At 43.8% G+C, this 20314-nt stretch overlaps 1 protein-coding gene and 1 long non-coding RNA gene across 7 annotated transcripts in view; one reads left to right on the forward strand and one right to left on the reverse strand.

Moving 5' to 3' along the window:
• Window positions 1-14468: 14468 nt before the first annotated feature.
• On the reverse strand, window positions 14469-18406 carry EDN1 (endothelin 1). Its single transcript, XM_048309105.1, has 5 exons — window positions 18323-18406; window positions 18023-18164; window positions 16889-17047; window positions 16513-16620; window positions 14469-15754 (listed from the first exon to the last, which is right to left on the reverse strand). Exons 1-5 carry the CDS (start codon window positions 18384-18386, stop codon window positions 15616-15618), a joined length of 612 nt encoding a protein of 203 aa, XP_048165062.1. The 5' UTR covers window positions 18387-18406; the 3' UTR covers window positions 14469-15615.
• LOC125328443 overlaps window positions 18342-20314 on the forward strand; it is a 52232-nt gene continuing 50259 nt past the window's right edge. For 5 of the 6 annotated variants that reach the window (XR_007204722.1, XR_007204720.1, XR_007204721.1 and 2 more), the window contains exons 1-2: window positions 18342-18429; window positions 19318-19388. This is a non-coding gene — a long non-coding RNA (uncharacterized LOC125328443). Of the gene's footprint in view, window positions 18430-19317; window positions 19389-20115; window positions 20279-20314 lie in introns of all 6 variants that reach the window. The other variant, XR_007204718.1, reaches the window with a different exon arrangement.

Here is a 20314-nt window from a genome sequence, read left to right on the forward strand (position 1 = left end):
GCACTGCTGCACAGAGGCAGATAGAGCACTGTAGCTGCTGTATCTCAACCTGTGCTGTGTTTGGTGGCATTTTTCCTCTGGGTAAGACAGAATCTCCTGCAGCACATGCAGTGTCACTTGGTATGCCGGACTCGCAGCTGGGAAGGAAATCTACAGCCCTGAGTATCACTTTGCAGTAGCTGCTGAGTTCTGTTCTTATCTGTTATCTCTCTTCATCATTTCCAGATTAAGTCATGCACAGGCAACATGATTTATATAGCTCAGTGGAATGAGTCATAAAAATTAAATGCCCTGTTATCCTTATTTCTTAATCATGTCTCATCCTGGTCATTCTTTAAAAGAAGAAATCTTCTAATATATCTTCAGTGATAAGAAAAGACTCCTTGGTCTCTCTTTGTTGCTCACATAGACAGATTTATTTGCCTGTTGCACATTGACATGCTCATCTCCTCTTCTCTCTCTCTCGGTCTCTCTCTGTCTCTTTCTCTCATGTTCTTGCACTGTCCTGGAGGTCCTGCTTTCTTATATGTACATTGGTACACAAAACACAACCAGGACAAAAGGCTTGCACATCCTAATTAGCCTGGTTGATTTTTACTTGGTCTGGAGAGCCTTAAAACCTGAAAAGGCATTGAATATCAACAGTGTGGCACTTTATCCAACAAGAGAATATTTGTTTTCATAGGTGAGCTACCCAGTACCAGCAGTCCTGGCCTGCCTGGCTATGGCGTGAACTGAGATGGAAGAAAACACTCTACTTTCCCAAGAATAGGCACAGGTTATCTTTTCTTTAACCTTCCAGTTTGTTTGTTTGGGTTGTTTTACCCTCTACCCATTTGAGGTGTGTTTCTGGTTCAATGCCCCTGTAAAGGCCAGAGGAATTAGCACTGTTGAAAGAAATCCAGTACTGAATTGCCCTTGTGTTGTCTGGACTTTGTTATGGCTTCAGTTCATTAAAACCAAGAGACAGACAGCTGGAAGAGAGAGAGAGAGAGAGAGAGCAGCTATAGGGGGACACTTGGGGCTGGACTGTGGTAAGTCCCCTTGAGGGGCCAGACCTATTTTCTTTCGAAAAAAACACTATGAAAAAGTCACAGCTGTGAAATGGCAGGCTGAGTAGGAAATGACATATTCCAGGCAAGCTGAAGAAAGATAGATGCTCTATGCCCTAATTTTCCCAAGTTCCTCACCTCCGGTTCCCATCAGTGCTGCAGCTCAATGTGTAGATGGGTGTGTTGCATCCCTGCCTCACTTCTCCAATTCTCTGAGGTCTGTTGATTTATTCCTCCACACACCTCCCATTCCTCTGATGTCACTGAACAGCGACCTGGGCAGGTCCCATTGCTGGTGTGGTAGGCTGCCTGCAGCATCTGCTGATTGTGGGCATCCCTGAGGACCTGTGGGCAAGGGTATTTCTCCATGTGGAATCCAGCTTCCAAGAATTTGTTGACACTATCCCAAACAGAAGGACAAGGCACAGGATGAAGGATGCAGTAGAGGAGCAATGGTGCCTTCCCAAAGACTGAAACAGAGAGACACAGCCAGCTGAGGAAAAGGGAGAGGCAAGACTGAGCCCTTAGTTTGTCTCGTTTTCCCTGAAAACTGAGTTCTTCAAAAAGCTGAATTTCATGTAGCTGTGTCAAATCAAACTTCCAGGTCTCCCACCAATTTAGGTAAAATTATCAAGGCAGCCTAAAATAGGAGTAGAGTCCTTGAGGCATGGTAGCAATACAGCGACTTGTTCCTATCAGTTCTCTAAAAACTTGCTGTTGCTACACCAGTAATTGCAACAAGGGAGATGATAATTGTAACAAGCTGTCCTATTTTAAGCAACGAACCAGGAATTAAACTTTTCTCCCTTCTCTGTTCTCAACTTTTATCCCTCTTTTCTTCTCCTCTCCCCACATTTAACCATTTAATGGCAAAGGAAAAAAAAAGGAAACAAAGAGGAAAATAAGAACAAAGAATATACAGGAAAATAATGACGTAGGAGAGGGTTCGGGTAGAAAAAGGCCTGTTTCTCCCATTTCATCAAAAAAAATCAGAGAAGTGTTTTGAAACCCAAATTTTGAGCCATCTTTTTTTTTTTATTATTAATTTCCCAGAGGATCAAATACCTAATAAAAGTATTTTATTTGAAATCATGCACCCGCTCTATTAAATAAACCACTGAAAATGAGTTCTTGTAAATGTGTCAATATCTGCTAAACAACATACAATATGAATAAATCAATGTGACTGAATACTCGTGTATTTGGAGAGAAATATGCATCAATACTCTTTTGAAGTTATTTCTGTCTGATGTGTCAGAATATACTAAGCTGTTTCATAGACCTTCTATCAAAGAATAGCAAAAACCATACAAAATATAATTTAAAAATAGCTACTTATTAGGAAGAACAGATGGTGCATTCATATGCCACAAAATTGCAAAATTTTAGCAACCTTGAATATCAAGTTCTTGAGTTGTAACTCATTTGCACTGGAAACTTAGCAAGTCAGAAAAAACACACTCAGAATTCTTCAGAGCTGTAAAAGAAGCGAGTGCTGACACATTAAATAAAACGCGCCTATTTTTATGTCAAGTCCTGATAACAGTACATTTTTTCATTTTCAAACATAAAGAGAGAAAGAATTCAGTTCTTTCCAGACTTGGCCAAGGCACCTGACTCACAATGGAAAATATTTTTATGTCTTATGTCAGCATTACTTTGCTCCAAATTAAGGGCTGTGGTACTGAAATCTTTCTTTTACAATAGCCTCCATTTCTCACCAGTTCTCTCCCATAACAGCGTTGAATGTTGGAAATGCAACACAGAAGTGTTTCAGTTCACTCAGCTTTGCACACCAATTTTCATTTATGTCTGAATGCAAAATTACATAGTGAAATGTATATTTTATGATGCAACCCAGGGAAACCATGGAGGAAGAATGAGAACTTGAAACCAGGTTTCTCAAGCAAATTAGTCCAGATCAGACTTTTTGACTGAAATATTACAGAAAAAATATGGTTATATGTATCTAAGGTGTCACTGCAAGCATTTAGGGGCCAAGGCTGAAGACTCAAATTTCCCTTTCAATTTAACTGACTATCCCTGTCACTTGTTAGTATCTGAACTGAATGGCAAACCGAACACGTTTGCAGAATTAGGTCCTTGAAGGATAAATCAATAAACTTGGAAACAGAGATGTATCAACACTGAAAAAATGCTGGTATTACTCAGACAAGTACAGAAGGCTTGGTATGAGCAGCTGGAAAACGGTGACATAAATTCTTATCAATTGTGCTTTTCACTGGGAGCTATGAATGGTGGGGCTGGATCTGTCTAGCTTTTTGCACCCTAGTTTAATGAATTCTTGAAGCCCATATGAAAAGTCATCTGTGATATTATTTTGCACAGGACAAAGTCCCATTGATGTCAATGGGGCTTGAAGAATACAACAGGGGCAGGGCTTGCTTAAGATGCTTTAGTCCCATCATTTGCAGCCAGCTTGTACCTCAAGTACATTGGACTTCTCATACCACATCTGGAATCATGGTCTGTAGCTTCCACAGTCCCTGTCAACTTTTCTCTTCTGCTCTTTCCCATGGTTGTAAATATTGCAGAAACTGGGCTGGTTGGACATGAATGCCGACCATGTCTTTTATCCCTCTAACCACCTTCTGTTGCTTTTAGTGGTAGTGCCCAGGATGTGTTAGAAGCTGCTGTCTGAACAGTAAAGTCACTTTTAGCAAGTGCCATCTTTACTGTCACTCTTCATGCAAGTCCACAGACACTGCCCCAACCTTTTCAACAAAAACCACCAACAAGGAGTAGCAGAGTTCCCTGTACCTCAGCTGAGCTTTTTGTGTCATTGCAATGCTGCAAAACACAAGCATGAGTGAACTTGAGAGCAGCATGTCTACCAGTTAAACTGCTCATGAAACAAATAGGACATAAGCTGAGCTTGCTCCATCTTCGCAGCTGTATACAGGTCTCTGGATTAGGAGACAAGTCAACAGAAGTTTATGTGCAGTTGTTTGTAACAGCACAAAAGAGAGATTATTTTCCTCTCCTTTGCTTTAATCTGTAGTGAGAGGTCAAGATCAGTTTAGAAGATGCCTGTAACCTTGATCCAGTGAAGAGAAAAACAATATTTCAGTTTACCCGAATGAACAGTAGACACACATCTCACATATGATTGGATGCGAATGTTAGAGACCTGAGGAGAGCAATTTTTTGCCATTATAATAGGGTTTTTTTTCATCAGGCAGTTCCCTCTGCTGTCAAAGATTTATGAGAAATTGATGCAAATCAGGGTAGCCCCATCTCACAACTTTGTTCTCCCTCTGCAGCAGAGAAAGCCACTTCATTAGGTTTGACTCAGTACCCACCTGGCTCAAAGATAGCATAGCTATTCACTGATGTCACCCACAGATTTCAGGGTAGAGCACTGTGAGCTAGGACCTGTTCCTTTCTATATGTTTGATATAACATAAAGAAGCTTCAGCTGACCCCTCCTGAGTTTCTCGCCGGTCAAACTCACATTGAGAAATAGTCTTAAACCACCTCTGTCGAGGAATGCCAGTGCTGTCTAAATGATCTGGCTTTCTGATGGTAGTCACACATGGAATGCATTCACAAGGTTTCTTCGAACTGGGAGTGAGTACAGTGAGAACTGATCTACAGCGAGATCCTGGCATGTACTCCAAAGCTATTGAAACCAACAACTTCAGTGCTGTTTCTACATCCTTTCTAACTATACTAAAATTACCAATTTCTGATAATTCTATTCTTGAAATTTGTCCTTGAGTTAGCTTATTCTTTCATTTTTTATTTCAGAGGAGATTTCCCAACGAAAACTTGTCCTGAAAGAGATATAAATAACATCTGGGTGTGACAAGTTCTTTAAAGAGCTGACTAAGTCAGAAAAGAGCACAAAGAATTTTTTTTCTTTTCTCAGTATGGTAGTCGAAACTGGTAATCTCTTCCTCTTCAGTCAGCCCAGCTATGTGAGGGTGGTAGGCCAGGCTGCAGGAGCTAGACTCATTCAACATTTCATGAGAATCGAATTCTCCTCAGCCTAGCTTCCCTCCTGCTTCTTTCTTCCCTTTGTCTTGTTACCTCCTCAGGATAACCTAGAGTTAATTCATGTTACTTAAGCCTGTCCTAGAAACTAAGCTTAAGGTGAGAAGTTTCTCCTCCCAAGAGCTTCCTTTATATAATTTTCTTTACCACACCTTCAGTTTATTGTACAGCTGTCATACAGTACATCTTGTTCCTGCTTACCTCTAGTAACATATCAGAAGTTTGTCATTTATCTATGGGAAAACAATTGGTAAATACTGTCTTGCTATTCTTCTGTGAGAATTTTATATTCTCTTAAGCAAATTAGATATGGCATACATTTTCCTCTGTTTAGTATTGTTTCATCCCTCAAATGCTACTCCATGAGGATTGCCAGTAGATCCTTCCTGCATATTTTTCCCACCATCCTATTTCTGGCGTCTCCATATCAACCTCATGCCCACCTCTTTTATCATTTACACATGGCATAATATCTTGGGAACAATCTCATTTCCTTGGAGAATATCCCCTAGACTTTTGCACTTAACCATTTCTCATAAAATTAGGTCGGCTGTACCTCTCCTTTGCTCCACCCTCACAGCTTCTTAGCAAATGCTAATCTGAGAATATATCTGTGTCTAAACCCTTTACTCAGCTGGGAAGCGTAACGGTACTTCAGGGTGAAGAGCATCCTGAGAATAAACTGCTCACTACTGAATTGCCACTAAATTAATACCAGGTTGAGAACTCTGAGCTGATCACCCTGCTCTGCTCATCTTGATGCATTGCTGAGAGCCTTCCTGTTTCGGAAGGCAGTTCTTTGTTGGGAGCTTCCTAGGACCCTTAGTGTCAGAAAGGCACTTGCTGCAAGAGGCTGTACAGACTGAGTCTCTTCGTTCTTGTTTCACTCTTGCACCATTCTCACCTCTGTCTTGTTGCCTCTTTCAGATGCAGTACCCTAGAGCACATGGTGGTTAGGGATGTCCTCCAGACCAAGTTTCCTAGCCCTGAGGCCTTGTGGCCTGAAGAAGGGACTCCCTATGGATCGCCTGCATGCTACTACAGGCTGAAGGTCTGGAGAAATTCCATGGTTAGTAAGACAGTGAAGAATTTGCCTGGACAAGAGCAGGATTTCACTATATAAGCCATTTCATTCACTCAGTAACAGCTAGTTAGAGCTAATGATGTCTCAGTTATTCCTTTCTGTAACTGATGCTGTGACCCAGCCCAAGTGTTCCTCAGTCTGGAGGACACCACAGGGGAATTTCACTCTTAGGAAGCACCTCTTCTGCCTGTGACGAGGACAAGCCTTGGTGACCAGGCCACAGATGGCTTTGGAGTAACCACACTGAACCTCATTACAAAACCTCATATTTGTGTACAAGCTTTCAGGAAAGAACAGAAAGTGAAGCATCAGCCAACACTTCCTGTAGATCCAGCCTTGTGCATGTGCTTGGGTAGTGGTGTTTCATTTTGCTAGTTAGCTGTTCTCATCAGAGATGAAAAGGAAGCTGTCAAATGGTTGCACAAGAGAAATATGACCTCTGGAGCATCCTGACCACTCTGCAAAGGCATCTGCTGTGAAAGCATCAGCAGCCTGCTCAAACAGCCCAAAGACAAGGTTTCATTGAGTTCTCCATCATCGTGTTGTGGTCACAACACGCTCTTGCAGGACAGGTCTAGGACCAAATTCTGCACATGAGATCCTGCCTGTAAGGGACTCTGTTTGGATAAATATTGGCTTGCTCCTTCAGATCAGCAGCGCTGACTTTGCACTGAACACAACCATAAAGTACAATCTTTGCTGAGTGGGGTGGACTCTGGCCATTTTGGGCCACATGCAGCTGAGACCATAGCAGAATTTTGTACCCCAGCTCTCTGCTGTGCTGTAACCAGATGGCAGCAGGTGAAGAACACATGTGCTGGCAGTGGGGAGCTCTGTCTCTGGCAGAGGCAGCATGTCCTCAGAAACAGACCAGCTGGGCTCCTCATAGAGGTTGGACACCGGGAGCCCTAAGCGTGATTTCTATTTCACTGCCACTTTTAAAATGCTGACATTCCTTCCCATGCTGCTTATCATCCAAAATTTTTCCACCTTGCCTTTCTGCCCTAGTTTTTAACAATTTTCTCTTCCTGGAGAGACCATCCCAAGGGGCTAAGAGTAAGATCTGGGGACTGTCCTGCTTCCTACTCAGTGTTCATCTAGACTGACCTGCTTCTCAGATGCTTTCCCTGTCTCCCCTTCCCAAGCCTCATTTCTGCAGCAATGCCTGACATTCTCTGGGCAGGGTGCTGGGAAGAGACGGAAATGAGCATTTGCAGACACTTTGAACAGTCTCCTGAATAAATGGAAGAAACCTAAAGGATCCCCAGACAGCAGGGATTATTGATTTTATAGCTATTTCAACAGCTTCATCAGCAGTGGCATGTAAAAAGAGCTCATCATTTATAAACTGACTCTTCCAGGGATCAAAGGCTTGTCAGGCAACAATTAGTTCTGGTAATTTATCAGTTGTTTGAGCTTGTCAGGTGGAGAGAGAAGGCTAGTTCTGCATCAGCTCCCCTGCAAAGTTGTGACTGTAGCCAGGGCCAGGTAGGATGTGCAGGTCACTCATTTGCTAAATATTTCATGTCCTCCAGTGTTCCATCAGTCTTTCTGATACCTGATCCAATTTGGTTAGGCTGTCAGCTGAAAAGGAGGCATCTCTTAGCACACTAATGTCACCCCAGCCACAGGTTCTTTGTCTCCTTAACAATGTCCCTGTCAAATCCCTGCCAAGCAGCTAAACAAATTGGAATGCAGCAAAAAGAAGGAAAAAAGAAAAAAATCCAACCAAAACCTGTGGTCTGTTAGCCCAAAAACCATTCAGAGCTTCCCAACTGTGCTGTCCATCCAGAGAGGAAAAACTGAGGGCAAATATATTGTTTCCTTGTAGACCTCATTGTAAAAAAAAATATTAATGTAGACAGCACGATTTGAACAGATCAGAATCCTGAGGAAAAGTAACCATTCTGTGCAGCAGTGCCTGGTCTGGGTGCTAAGAACAACTGCACCCTTTGCAAAGCATCCTTTGCAAGGCACCTACAGAATTTGGCTATACTGACCAGAACTCATGCTAGTTTAAATGGGGATAAAAAAGACAGATATCTGGGCAGAGAGCTCTTTGATTCTGGACTTTTCTGACAATGCATAGTAGATACAAAATGTGTTGTACAGCATTGAAAAGACCTTCACTGCAATACGTTACATTTCATGTACACACATTTCCATGCCTACAAGTACACATGCCAGGTTGGTAAATGCCTCAAATTTTTCCTGATGTACCTGATTGCATACACCTGATAATGTATTTATACAATCACATTTTTTTTAAGAACAGTACCTTTCTTACTTGCTATGTGGCTGGACTCAATCCTGCACTCTCCTATGCTGAGAGCTTAATTTTGCAACTTTTTTTTCCAGTATACTTTCCATGTATAACCACTGGTTTAATTAATTTGTAATGTGGGCCACTAAAGAATTTCCAGTGGAAGGGCAAACTGTTCCAGGAATTTCACATATGCAGGTTGTTTTAAAGCATATATGAACTTGCATCCCTTAATTACGTTTCATGGTTCTTCAAATGTTCATGGAACACAGGCTGAAAAAACAGTTACCATCAGAGCTTCATACAGAAGCAGCTCACAAAAGCTGTGTTTGGTCACAGGGACAGTACAGAAATGCTTGTGTGTAAAGAAAAATAAAGGAAAGACTGTAGTTTGCTTGGAAAGTTGAACCCTGTGCATGTATAGACATTTACAGAAACGTCTTTGGAGAAAAATAATTACTCAGCAGAAAGTGGTGAGTTCAAAGAATAAATTTTTACTGTATAGTAATATCTAGCCAACTTCCTGACTTGCCTAAAGGGTCAACACCGGAACCAGCAATCTATAAACTATCGCCAATTCAGGGCAAAGCACGGCACTCATGAACAATTTGCTTTTCAGCCAGGTGAAAGATGTCTTTGTGCTCATGATGAAGCAGACTAAGGGTGAAGTAAAATTAAATTAACAGCTTTAATGCACATTTGGAAGCCACTGGAAAGCACATAGCTGCAAAGTGTCCAGCTGGATGTGTACCGAGAATGACATAATGACCCAGAAGGAAAAACAGCAGGCCAAGTCCTCAGGAAAAGCCATAAGATTTTAGAAAGATAATGGATTAAAATTTCTGGGAAAACTAAGAAAATGTTCTTCTTATGGGTACATGGAAGAAACATGGACCTTTGCTGAGGTGTCTGTGGATTTCATAGCTGTAGGCTATTGCTACATGGCTGATGTAAAAATAAAATACAAATAAAACAATAAAAACTTTTGGTTGCTGAAATCAGTGTGCTCCTCCAAACTCTCATGAGTAATGCCCATTTAGTCCATCCATAGGGAAGCTGGGATGACTGGACAGCACTCCCAACTGAGATACTTTCTCAGAAAAATCTGCTGTAAGGTACTGATAAGACCTGTGGGGTCATTTTGAGATGGTTCTTATAGAAAGAGCAGCTGACACAGCAAAGCAGCCCTCATGGCATTACCTGTGGTGGACCTGCAGCCATGTGGGACAGGAGGTTTACATTTCCAGGGGACTGATCAGGGCTGCTGGTGCGGCTTATGACTCGCAGCCACCCTGTCTCCTGTACCCCAAAGGGCACAGTGGCAGCAGCATTGAGCACAGCAGGCTCTGATCAGCCCAGCAATGATCCCTCTTTTCAGCAGCATGGGTTCTTTGATCCCTGCTTGCCTTGCTGCATAATTAAGTCAACTGCCTGATGGATGTGCTGGGCAGTCCACGTGTGAGGAAAGAGAGACTCCTTTGAGGTCACATGAGAGGTACAGTCATGAGGGAAAAACCCACAGAGCACTCTCAAGACACCTCTCCAGCACAGAGTGTCACGGTTCTCTTTCTGTGCTTGTTTACACTACTCGAAGGAAATCCTCCCACAGGCAAACACACAGCTTAAAGGCCTGCACATTTCTGATAAGAGTATGGCATGCACCATTTGTCCAACTTTTCTGTCCACTTTAGTTTGCTGTCTAGTTTGTGAATATCACTGCTTCATACTCCTGCTAGAGATATGAGAAGATTAAAATAAGAAGCAAAAGAGAAACCATCTTTTGAAACAATAGGACTGAAAGAAAGATGAGAAGGATGACAAGAGGAGAAGTTCTGGCCCACCAAAACATTCAATGCACATGGCTACCTTTGCACAAGAAGTCTTTAGAGAACTCTTTTTTTTTTCATGGTGGATAATTCATCAAGTCCTGGGTTGAACTGCGTTTGTGAAGAGAGATGGAGAAGGCAGAGAAAAATATACATCCAACCTATATTACCAAAATACAGTGCTGCTTTCTTCTTGCCAGACTAGAAGTTGGATTTGTTTCTGGTGACTGGCACATAACGTACATTTTTCCTTTAGCTAGGAAAAAAGTTAGTTTTAGGGCTGTTTTTTAAAATTTTATTTCCTTGGAGGGAAAAACACAACAACAACTCTGTGGGCTCGAATTACAGTTGATGAACTCAAATCATTTCTGTAGCCCCCAAAATAGCTGGAGAGGTCAATGAAACCACAAACTCCATGGGGCTCATCCATTTCTGAATGCAGCTTTTTTTGAGCCAGAGGCAAACTGCCCTATTGCTTACCAAAGTGATATTTATCTAATTTATTACTAGCAAGTGCTTGCAGGGAGGAAAAAACCCCAACCAAACAACAAAAAAAACTCCTCCAATCCCAGACCAAGAAAACCAAGGGCCACTAAAGGCCTGGGCTAGTATCAGCAAACCAGTGTCTGTTTGTCCCCAGCATGGTGATACAAAAAAGAAGGAAGTCTTTCTGGATCAAATCCTGCTCTTGTTTGCACTGGCAGAAATGATGCCTCTAAAGCTGAGGGAATTGTTGGCTGGCTGGCCGGCCCAATGGACTTCAGGCAGAATTCAGGTCTCCTTGACCTGATCAGAGCAGAGGAGCTTGTCCCAGGCACTAAGACATACCAACTGATTGTTTAACCATATTGAGCAAAATAGGCTTCCCTATCATTTTTCACCTAGCTCAGATTTGATCAGAGATATAAAATAAAGAAAGACATGAACACTCATTCTGGCTATGGTTCTGAAATGTCGTTTGCACGATGTTTACCTCAGGAAAAACGATCTCGTCACTATCTTCGTACTTTATCTGCAGCTTTCTGTCTCTCTGCATACTTACACTTAGCACCACAGCTTCCAAGCATTCTCCTCTAATTAATCAAAAAGTCGGTCCTTTTGTTTCCTAGGTCACGAAGGAAGAACAGTACATTAAATAAAGATATTGGCTGAGGGTGGAAGCTGGATTTCTACCCGAGGAGCCTAATAATAGTGCCTTGATGCAGGCCAAGTAAAAATTGATATGGTTTTATATACACAGAGGCAAACAGTTGAGTGTGAAAAAAGTAAACATCAGATAGCACTCAAACAGTGGTTTGTCCAGCTCATTCAGTGTTAGTAAATATAGAAATGTGTTGTGGTGGCTAAATTTATCCTAATGTAAGGAAACATGAACAAAGAGGCTGGTATTTGGTAACTTCTATAGGCAACATTAGGACATCCTGCAAGAATTATTTGGGGGCAGTTCATGATAATGTGGTACAGATTAGAGTCGCCATTTCTGGAAAAATTAGGTCAGAATTATGTAGATAAGATGGAAAGAATTTCAGTAGCATTGTAGTATTTTCCTGACTTGAAGACTGACTCACACGTCAGAGCTTTGTTTTATTGTATACCTTGTTTTGATCTATAGTCAAAATAGCCTTTATCCAGAGAAAATGAAAATAAACCAGCTGAGAAAGAAAGAATTAAAGTCAGCATTGAATAAAAATAAGTACAGCAAGCCTAATTTTGGAGAATAGTTGTCCTTTCCTGTGAAACCTTTTCCAGTTCCAGAAATGGCCATACTGAACTCAAGAAAAATCAGAGAGAGATACACTTTGATAATGGCTCAGGAACTGAGCTTTTCCTTGCTCTTGGTGTGAGATGGAATTTCAGTCATATGTCAGGTGTTTTTTGGGCCACACTGGAAAGTGGTGTCCCTCTTCCCTATACACTTTCCTTTATACTTCTCAACTTTTATCCTGGATTAGAAGAACCTCACACTAGGAGATAGATCATGGTCATGGAAGGTTCCCTTTTTCAGAGAAGTGAGATTAGCTCTAGTTAGAAGAACAAGAGCCTTGACTCTGCAGCCCTGCATCTGCAGTCAGCACAATGTTTCCTTTGGCTTCAGGTAGAATGTTTTTTCACTCAGGTCGTTTATTATAAGTAAGAATGTACTTTTACACTGCTCTGTGTTCAGTGCCATAAATCCCAGCACATATTATGCCTCTCTTTTCTCACCAGGGACTCTAGCCTACATTACTGAATCTCTCTCTGCCATAGAGCTTTGAGAAGGAGCAAACTTCTGGGACAGACCCTGGTAATTGTACATGAGCCAGACTTAAGATAAAATACTTCATGTTCCCTTTTGCTTATGCAATGAGACAAACAGACTGCTAAACTCTGTTTTTTCAATCTAGCCCATTATTGCAAATCAGGGTAAGCTGCAGTTTATGCCACAAGGCAAACAGTGTGTGTGGGGGGCAGGGAGTGCAGAAGCAGCAGTGCATCCCCTTCCACCCTTGCTTTACACCAGCAGGTCCCTGAAGCCAGCTGAGCAGCATGAAACAGCTCCTGCCACTCTTCCCAAATCCTGCAAGCCCCTGCCATCAGGGCATAGTACCCTCCTCGTGCTCTTTGATTGAGGCTCAGGCTCTTACTTTGCACAACTCTAGGGACCATACCAAACCCGTGGCATGCCTAAAGGCCAGTGAGTGCCCATCACTACACAAAGCTGCAGCATGAGCAACCAGCAGATGCAGTTTACTGGGAAGGAAAGGAGAATGGAAGCCAGCTTTTGACTCCAGGCATGAACAGAGTAAACCCTAGAAGGAACAGGTTTATTTTTAGGATGGTGTCTCAAGAATCTCTTAAACAGATAGCCAGGAATTTTGGCTACTAAAGCCCACCCACAGCATCATTTAGGCCGGCCACCTACAAAATCCAAATAACCAGCCTTAATAAGAGCACAGACACTGCTGCAATGCTCTTCCACTCCCAGAACTGATCCTCTCCTCACACTCTTTCCTAGGAGAGGAAACAGGAGCAACTGGGATGGGGATGTTGATGCGCAGCCCCTTCCCTATCAGGGACATCCCACACCAGCTGCTCACCTGCCACTTTGGCTGAGTGAGAGGCAGCATCTCAACTACTTGCTTGTTTATTTTCCCTGCCAAAGGCAACCACTGGCAGGGCAAGAAATGGAAAACCAGGGAGCGTTAGTGAGGTCTCTTCACTCCTGACAGAGGTCACTGACCCAGGCGCATCCCGAGCAGTCAGTGCGGGTGATGTAGAGATCAAAGGACAGCTCCGGCTTTGCATCCTGCCTTGCAGAAGCACAGGGGCTCCCAGTTCCTTCCCGCTGCCTGGGCCAGGCACTCCTGTCAGACCAGGATTGCCAGCAATGTCATTTCCCTGCTGAATTACTGCTCCAAAGCATAGCAGAACAGTGTGAAGGAAACACAATATGGGCTTTACTATCAATATTATGAATATTGACAAGAAATCCAGAACAATTTCAGAAATTTTCTATGGTGACTATTTCAGTGTTTGGGTCACACTCCTTGTATTGTACTTCTTTGTTAAGTTCTGTTTTAAAAAAACTCAAACCACTCAGTTTTGTCCATGGATTAACTCTTGTGCTTTTTTTCCCCCCTATAGGATCAGAGATTATTAAATCCATTTATTTGCTTTAAGCATCTTTCTAGGTATGACCATTTAAAGCCAATGTTTGGAAACGTGAAAATTTAACTATTGATCTAGCTCTTTCCTGGGCTTGGGGCCCATTGAGGTTCCACTGAGATCTCCATCTTTAACTTGCATGGAATGAGCTGAAATTTCTAGTATAACATAGTAAAAAGTAACATTTGCTAGTTCAGTACAGCCCACACATTTTCCACTGTGTGCATTTTCCCCCTTAGTTCATCTATACCCAAACCCTTACTGCCCATATTTTAATGCTATAGTACATCCAACACTAGAATTTGTACTGCTGGGTGAAAAAGACATCAGACACGTGAGAAGACTGCTCCAGGATAAATTCATTTGTCCAATTTAGAGTTTGCCATGAAGATTTGATGAGCAAGCTTGCAGCTAGAACAAGTATCTTCTGCTGTCTCACATCTAGCACAAACTTTCACTGCCGTGATCTGGATTATCTGACAGATAGGCAATTGTGCACACACTTCACCCAGGTCAGCTTTGTACATGGGGCAATCCACCTCCATGATCACGGAGCCACAGACTAAGGAAAAACAAGCCAATACAGTAATTAAAAATATTTATTTCTGAAGATATTTACCTTGATAGGCATAAAGCATTTCCCAATTTCATACAGAAATACATAAAACATGCATAGACCAATATGGCCTACTTCAATGTGTATTCAACATGGTAAATATAATGAAGAACTTGTGTGAATATAAATACATGACACAAAAATAAGCACATAAGATTCAACTCGTCTGTAAATTCAACAATGTGAACAAATTCACTGCTATAAACATTCACCCAATATTAGCCTTTTGACTTAATTCAAAACAACCCTTTGTCTCAATGCATTTCCACCAAACAAGGCCCTCAATAAATCTTGCAACAGCCTCTGGTACATCCCCACTTCAGTGCATTTTTGGTAGCATGTAAGACACAACAACATCTATTATTAGAACTTCAGTTGACCAAATATCCTTGTTATGGGAAACTTAGTAGTGTCCTCTAACTTATTTTATGTTGAACAGTCCTTTGGTATCCAAAGCCAAAGGACTTTGACTATGCAAACAACCAGAGTGCCTAACCCACATTCAGATAACTCTGGTTGTACAAGTAAACTAGACTTCTGAAAAAAGGCAAAGGGTTGCAGCTGATTAGTAAAGGCAATAACAAGGTGTAAAAATACTCTAGCAGGAGTGCAACAAACAGTACGCGAGGTAGACATGTATATATGCAGTAAGTCCTGATTAAAGTAGCACTGTGGCTTTCATTTTTGCATTTTAATCAAAAGGTAGAGTTCTTTGCTTTGAAGTTTGTACACTCAGATCTAGCTTTTTGTCCTTGCTAAGCACATCTGTGAAGTCCTCCTTGCAAGATGCTTTTGATGTAGACCCTGAAAGCTGCTCAATTGATGGGTAACTTTCCAGAAGCAGTATTCAAATGTTTCTTCAGACAGATGGCTTTTCATGTATGTTACTGCAGATTTCCCTTCAGCCCTTCTACCCATCCACCTGAATACCAAAATGATGAAATCCTTTGTCTTTATATCTCCAAATACAGGACTTCCTTAGCATTTTGCTCCACTGCACAAACACTTGGACAGAGGGACCCTTCTCCATCATGGAATGTTGGAGTCAAGACAGAGTTTTCGTGATGCTTTGTCCGCAAGCACTGTGGAGAAAGATTCAGGTGATCTTCCCACTAGGATGCTTTCAGGCTTTCCCGGACACTTTGCCTCTTGTTCGCCCGGTTATGTTTGAGCTTTCGCCCTTTCTGGAGCTCAGCCTTCAGCTTCGCGATACTGAAGGAAGCTTTGATACTGTTACCAATGGCTTCCAGCCTGCAAAAACAAGAAATGAACATTTATGGTTGTGATAATGAAGAAATATGGCTGTGATGATGAAGTGTGAAAAAATTTAGTTTTTGATTAAATAAACCTCAGTCTAGATTTCTGCCATGGGATCCTAATAAACTGCTGTTTGCTATACCTCTCTTAGAATTAGGCTAACTTAAGATAGTTGAAATATTGTATTCATAATTTCAATGCAAACATTAAATTAAAATGTGCACTCAAATATAGATGCCCAAGACTTCCTTAAGTAGCCAGTCGGGAGGTCTCCAGTGGGTTTTTTATTTCCCCTGTGTTGTTTCTTTCAGGTAAACCCGATCCTACTTCCAATGAATCGGTGCATTTTTCAAGTAAGTAAGCAAGCGCCACTTTCAAAAAATTATTTAAGACTTCCAGGGCCTAAGTCTCATTCAATATTATCAGGCTGCCCTGCTCCCGTAAGTTCTGTTCTGCTTGTAGCACTAAAGAGTCTTCTTTAGTATGGGCAAACTTCTGTATTCCATACTTTTCCATGGGCATATATGACTGAGCACTGAATGCAAGCAGAAGATAGCAGGCTGAGCTCAGCACCCGTGTCCTCACAAGCTAAAAACCCAGAGCATGAAGAAAAGCCCTCAAAATATCCTCACTGATTCCTCCATAACTCTCAGGCTGAAACCACCAGCTAAGCCCAGGATGACCTGAAGGCAGGTGAACTGTGCTCTCTATTGCTGCTCCGGGGAACTACAACAGGATGAGAAGAAACTCACCTCTTCATTTTCTTGCTGTCAACAAGCTGTCGGTTCATGCACTCGGGTCCAATGCAATTGCCGGCTTTGATGCGGTGCCGTGAGGTTTTCTCCACTGTGGACTGAGCCCTGTTAAAAGGGAAAAGGTGCTGCTGTTAAAAAAAAGCCAAGTCTGCAGTCTGCAAGGTGAGGCATCTCATCAACCACTTCTCAAGGCATGTAATAAGCAATCTTTCTGGGCCAAGCCATATTATGTATCATAGCAGTCTGAGCACTCAGGTAGGAGGCAAAGCTTTGGGGAGAGTATTTGCTCAGCAAGTTCCAAAATGAGTAAGTGCACCACAGTCCATCCCTTTCACATGCATTGCCTTTTAAAGAGTAGCAACAAGAGACACACCAGAGATCTTTGCCTGTCTGGCAGAAGTTCAAACATTTCTTGTCCTTCTGGTTGGCACATCGGCATCTGCTGCTTGGTTCAGCAAGCATCTCTGGCACCATGTCCTTCAGTGATCTTCTGGGTCGAGAAGGGCCTCCAAGACCATATGGAACAGTCTTCCTACGATCAAAGAGACAACATGAAAGTCTTTCAAATAATTCTGTGGCTTCAAAACACTGTGGGGTATTTTGGGCAATCTTATCAATGGCATTGATTGCACGAGTAAAGGTTGTGGGATTGGGAATGCCTCGTTAGTCACAGTTTCCACGCAAATGCTTCTGATGATCATGCAACATATTCATTAGCATGGCTACTGACAAGGATAATGACCTTTTAATTGTGATTTCACAAGGCTGCTGTGCCTCCCTGTGCAATAGAAAGCAATAAAACCTCATCTCTTTGAACTTTGGCTACTGCCAACACTGAAAGAAGCAGTAAAAGTGAGGAAAAGATCCTCTGTGCTCAGAGGAAACCCAGCAGCAGAAGAAATCACCAGTGTTTGCAGCGTTAGATGAGCCTCCAGCTCACTACGTTTTGGTGAGGAGAGTGTAGAAATGGATACTGTGCATAATCCTATTGGCACGTGGGACGCATCAATTTGCAGCAGAGAGCAGTAAAAGGCAGCTAGAGCCACCCGGTGTCAAAGTATTCCTTCCAACCTCCTAACTTGTCAGAAAGAAAACCGCTCAAATTCAGGCTGGCAAAATCATGCCTTTGGCATTTTGTCTCCTTCTGATTCATAGTGAAAAGTATCCTGCAGCCTTTGCTGAGCAGCACCTAAAGGAAATACTGCTGCCCAGACTTAAGGAAGGCAGGTGTGTTAGGGCTATTAGGAGCTATCTGCCCAATCTAGGTGGCCAAACCCTGCTTGCTTTCTTCTGGTGAACAGCTTCGTTGCTAAATGTGTCAGAAAAGTGGGAGCAGGGAGGTAAAGCAGTAGGAGAAATTGTGCAAATAGCTATTCTTTCCTCCCCTTCCCATCTCTGCAGGGGGGTTGTGGTTCTTAATTTTCGCCTTCACACCTCCCTCCCTTTCTTTCTAACCCAAGGGGAACCCGGCGCTGGGGAACTACCGAAACCCCTCCACTCCACTCACTCGGGGGTGTTGATCCAGATGATGTCGAGGTGGCAGAAGTAGACGCACTCCTCGTCCATCAGCGAGGAGCAGGAGCAGCGCCGGGCGCGGCGGTGCGCGGCGGCGGCGGGGGGCGGCGCGGCGTCCACCTCGGCTCCGGGGGCTGCGGGAGGGAGCGGCAGAGCTCAGCACCCGCGGCAAGGCAAGGCAAGGCAACGCACCCGCGCATCCCCTCCCGCGGCATCCCTCGGGCACCCCTCCCCGCAGCCCCCCGCGGGGCCGGACCCGAGTGGGGGCGAGCGGCAGCGGACCGGCACCTACCTGCCGGCAGCAGCCCCGGGCAGAGCACGAAGAGCAGCGAGACGATCATGTGGCAATAATCCATAGCAGGCGGCGGAGGGCGGATGGAAGAAGTGAGAGGAAACAGGGTAAAACTTAATAAAAGGCGAGGAAAAAGCGGAGAAAGTGCCTCCCGGCGTGGGGACGGAGCGCCGTGGCGGGTGCCCTGCGTGGCGCGGCTCGGTGCGCCCCGGCGCGTCTGGCTGGCGCGGCGGTCCCCGGCGCCTTTTTATAGCGAACCCCCATGGAGCGGGTAAACAGCCCCGGCGCTATTTTATCCCGAGACAATGTTATTCTCCTATTAGTCACCGCGCGGCAACGTGCGGGCCGAGATAAGGCCGGGCTGGAAAGGAAATCGCCTGCAAACTTCAAGAGCGGGGGGCGGCGGCGGCGGCGGCGGCGGGGGGGCCGAGGGCGCCCCGGGGGCAGGGAGGGGCGCGCCGGGGGCCGCCAGGGGGCGCCCTGCCCGCGCGTCGCACCTGAGGGCGGCTCTGGGATTCGGGAATTCAGGGATTCAGGGCTGCGGGGCTTCAGGGTTGCGGGGCTTCAGGGTTTCAGGGCTTCAGGGTTTCAGGGCCTCAAGGTTCAGCGCTTCATGGTTTCAGTGCTTTAAGGCTTCAGGGCTTGGGGCTCTGGGCCTGCTGCTCCTGCTATGGCTTTGGGGAGAACCCAGCAGTGGGATGCGGGGGTCTTTTATGCGGGATGAAGGATGCCTGACTGTGTTGGACTCCGGCCTGCTCCCCTCGTGCTCTGGGGTCTCAAGCGTTTTGTGTTTGGCAGCAGCAGCGGAGCATTGGGTTATAATCTCCCTTTTCTGCCATGGTAAAGCAAGGTGCTAAACACAGCGTGTTTTAGGGGTGAGCAGGTGTAAAGCCAGGCAGGGAAGGAAGGAGGGAAGATCCGTGCCTGCCCTTTGCCTTTGGCTCTCACCGCTAATTCTGGCAAGGTCTTTTTTTCTGGCGTGTTTATGTTTGCAGCCTCGTATCAAGGAGCAGAGTCAGCGTGGAACCTGGACACTTGAGGAGTGGCTGCGGCAGTGCCATCACAGGTATATATACATCCATGGAATCCACCGAGCTCCCAGCTGAGGGAGCCAGCCCCTGAATATAAACTTAAGTGAACTCAAATGCCTGTGACCCGCCGCAGAGCCGTTGTGCTATAAAGTGTGCCAATTTCACCTATGATAAATAGATAAGACTCTCTTGGTATTTGTGGAATTTCCGTGCACTGTGCTGTAATAATAGAAATGACCTTGGATATCACAAAGAGCGAGGCTGTTAAGTGCAAGTTGCATTGTGATCTGTCAGGTGAATGACCATTTTTTAAAGTATCAAATTATACTGTGCTGCTGTATCATAGCGGACAGACTGTCTGCAGCCGTGCTGAGTCAGAATAAAGGTCCATTTAGCTGGTATCCTCTCTCCCACAATGGCTGTTAGCAGATGGTATGAGGAGTACAAGAAAGGAATGCAAGTGGAGACTAATCCTTTCCTCGGTGTAACCTCCCTGCTTCTAACAGGATGAAGTGTAGGGGCTTTCCGAGCAATAATGAACATTTAGACCATTATGCTGAATAAACACCCGTGACCCCATCCTGAGATGGTCATATCTATTTATCAAAGGTACCCTAAAAACTGCCCTGTAAAACATCTGTGAGTGGAGTAAGCTGGGTTATACAATTATGTTTTTTTCCCCCACACCTTTCCAGTGTGGGAGTCTATTTTCCAGAGCAGAGATTATATCGTCTTATGTATTATGTCTCCTTGTGTATGTAGGGCGGGACTTACGGGAATGCCAATGTATCCGTACCTATGTGTGTGAATTGCTGCAGTCATGATAAGAATCTGCCAGCAGAGGTCACACAGCGACATACAAAAAGTAATCGCAGCCCTCTGAAGTAATGAACTTTATCGGTCCAAAAGTTAGCAAAGAAACTAGGTGATTTTTTTTTCTTTCTTGTCATTAAAAAAAAAA

Source organism: Corvus hawaiiensis, chromosome 1 (genome assembly GCF_020740725.1).
Source record: "Corvus hawaiiensis isolate bCorHaw1 chromosome 1, bCorHaw1.pri.cur, whole genome shotgun sequence".
NCBI lineage: Eukaryota > Metazoa > Chordata > Aves > Passeriformes > Corvidae > Corvus > Corvus hawaiiensis.

Coding starts and splice junctions, on each gene's coding strand:
- EDN1 (XM_048309105.1), bottom strand. CDS start 18,386: ATGGATTATTGCCACATGATCGTCTCGCTGCTCTTCGTGCTCTGCCCG. Junction 18,165..18,322: donor CCCGGGGCTGCTGCCGGCAG/GTAGGTGCCGGT, acceptor TCCCTCCCGCAG/CCCCCGGAGCCGAGGTGGAC. Junction 16,621..16,888: donor CAGACAGGCAAAGATCTCTG/GTGTGTCTCTTG, acceptor CCCTTTTAACAG/GGCTCAGTCCACAGTGGAGA.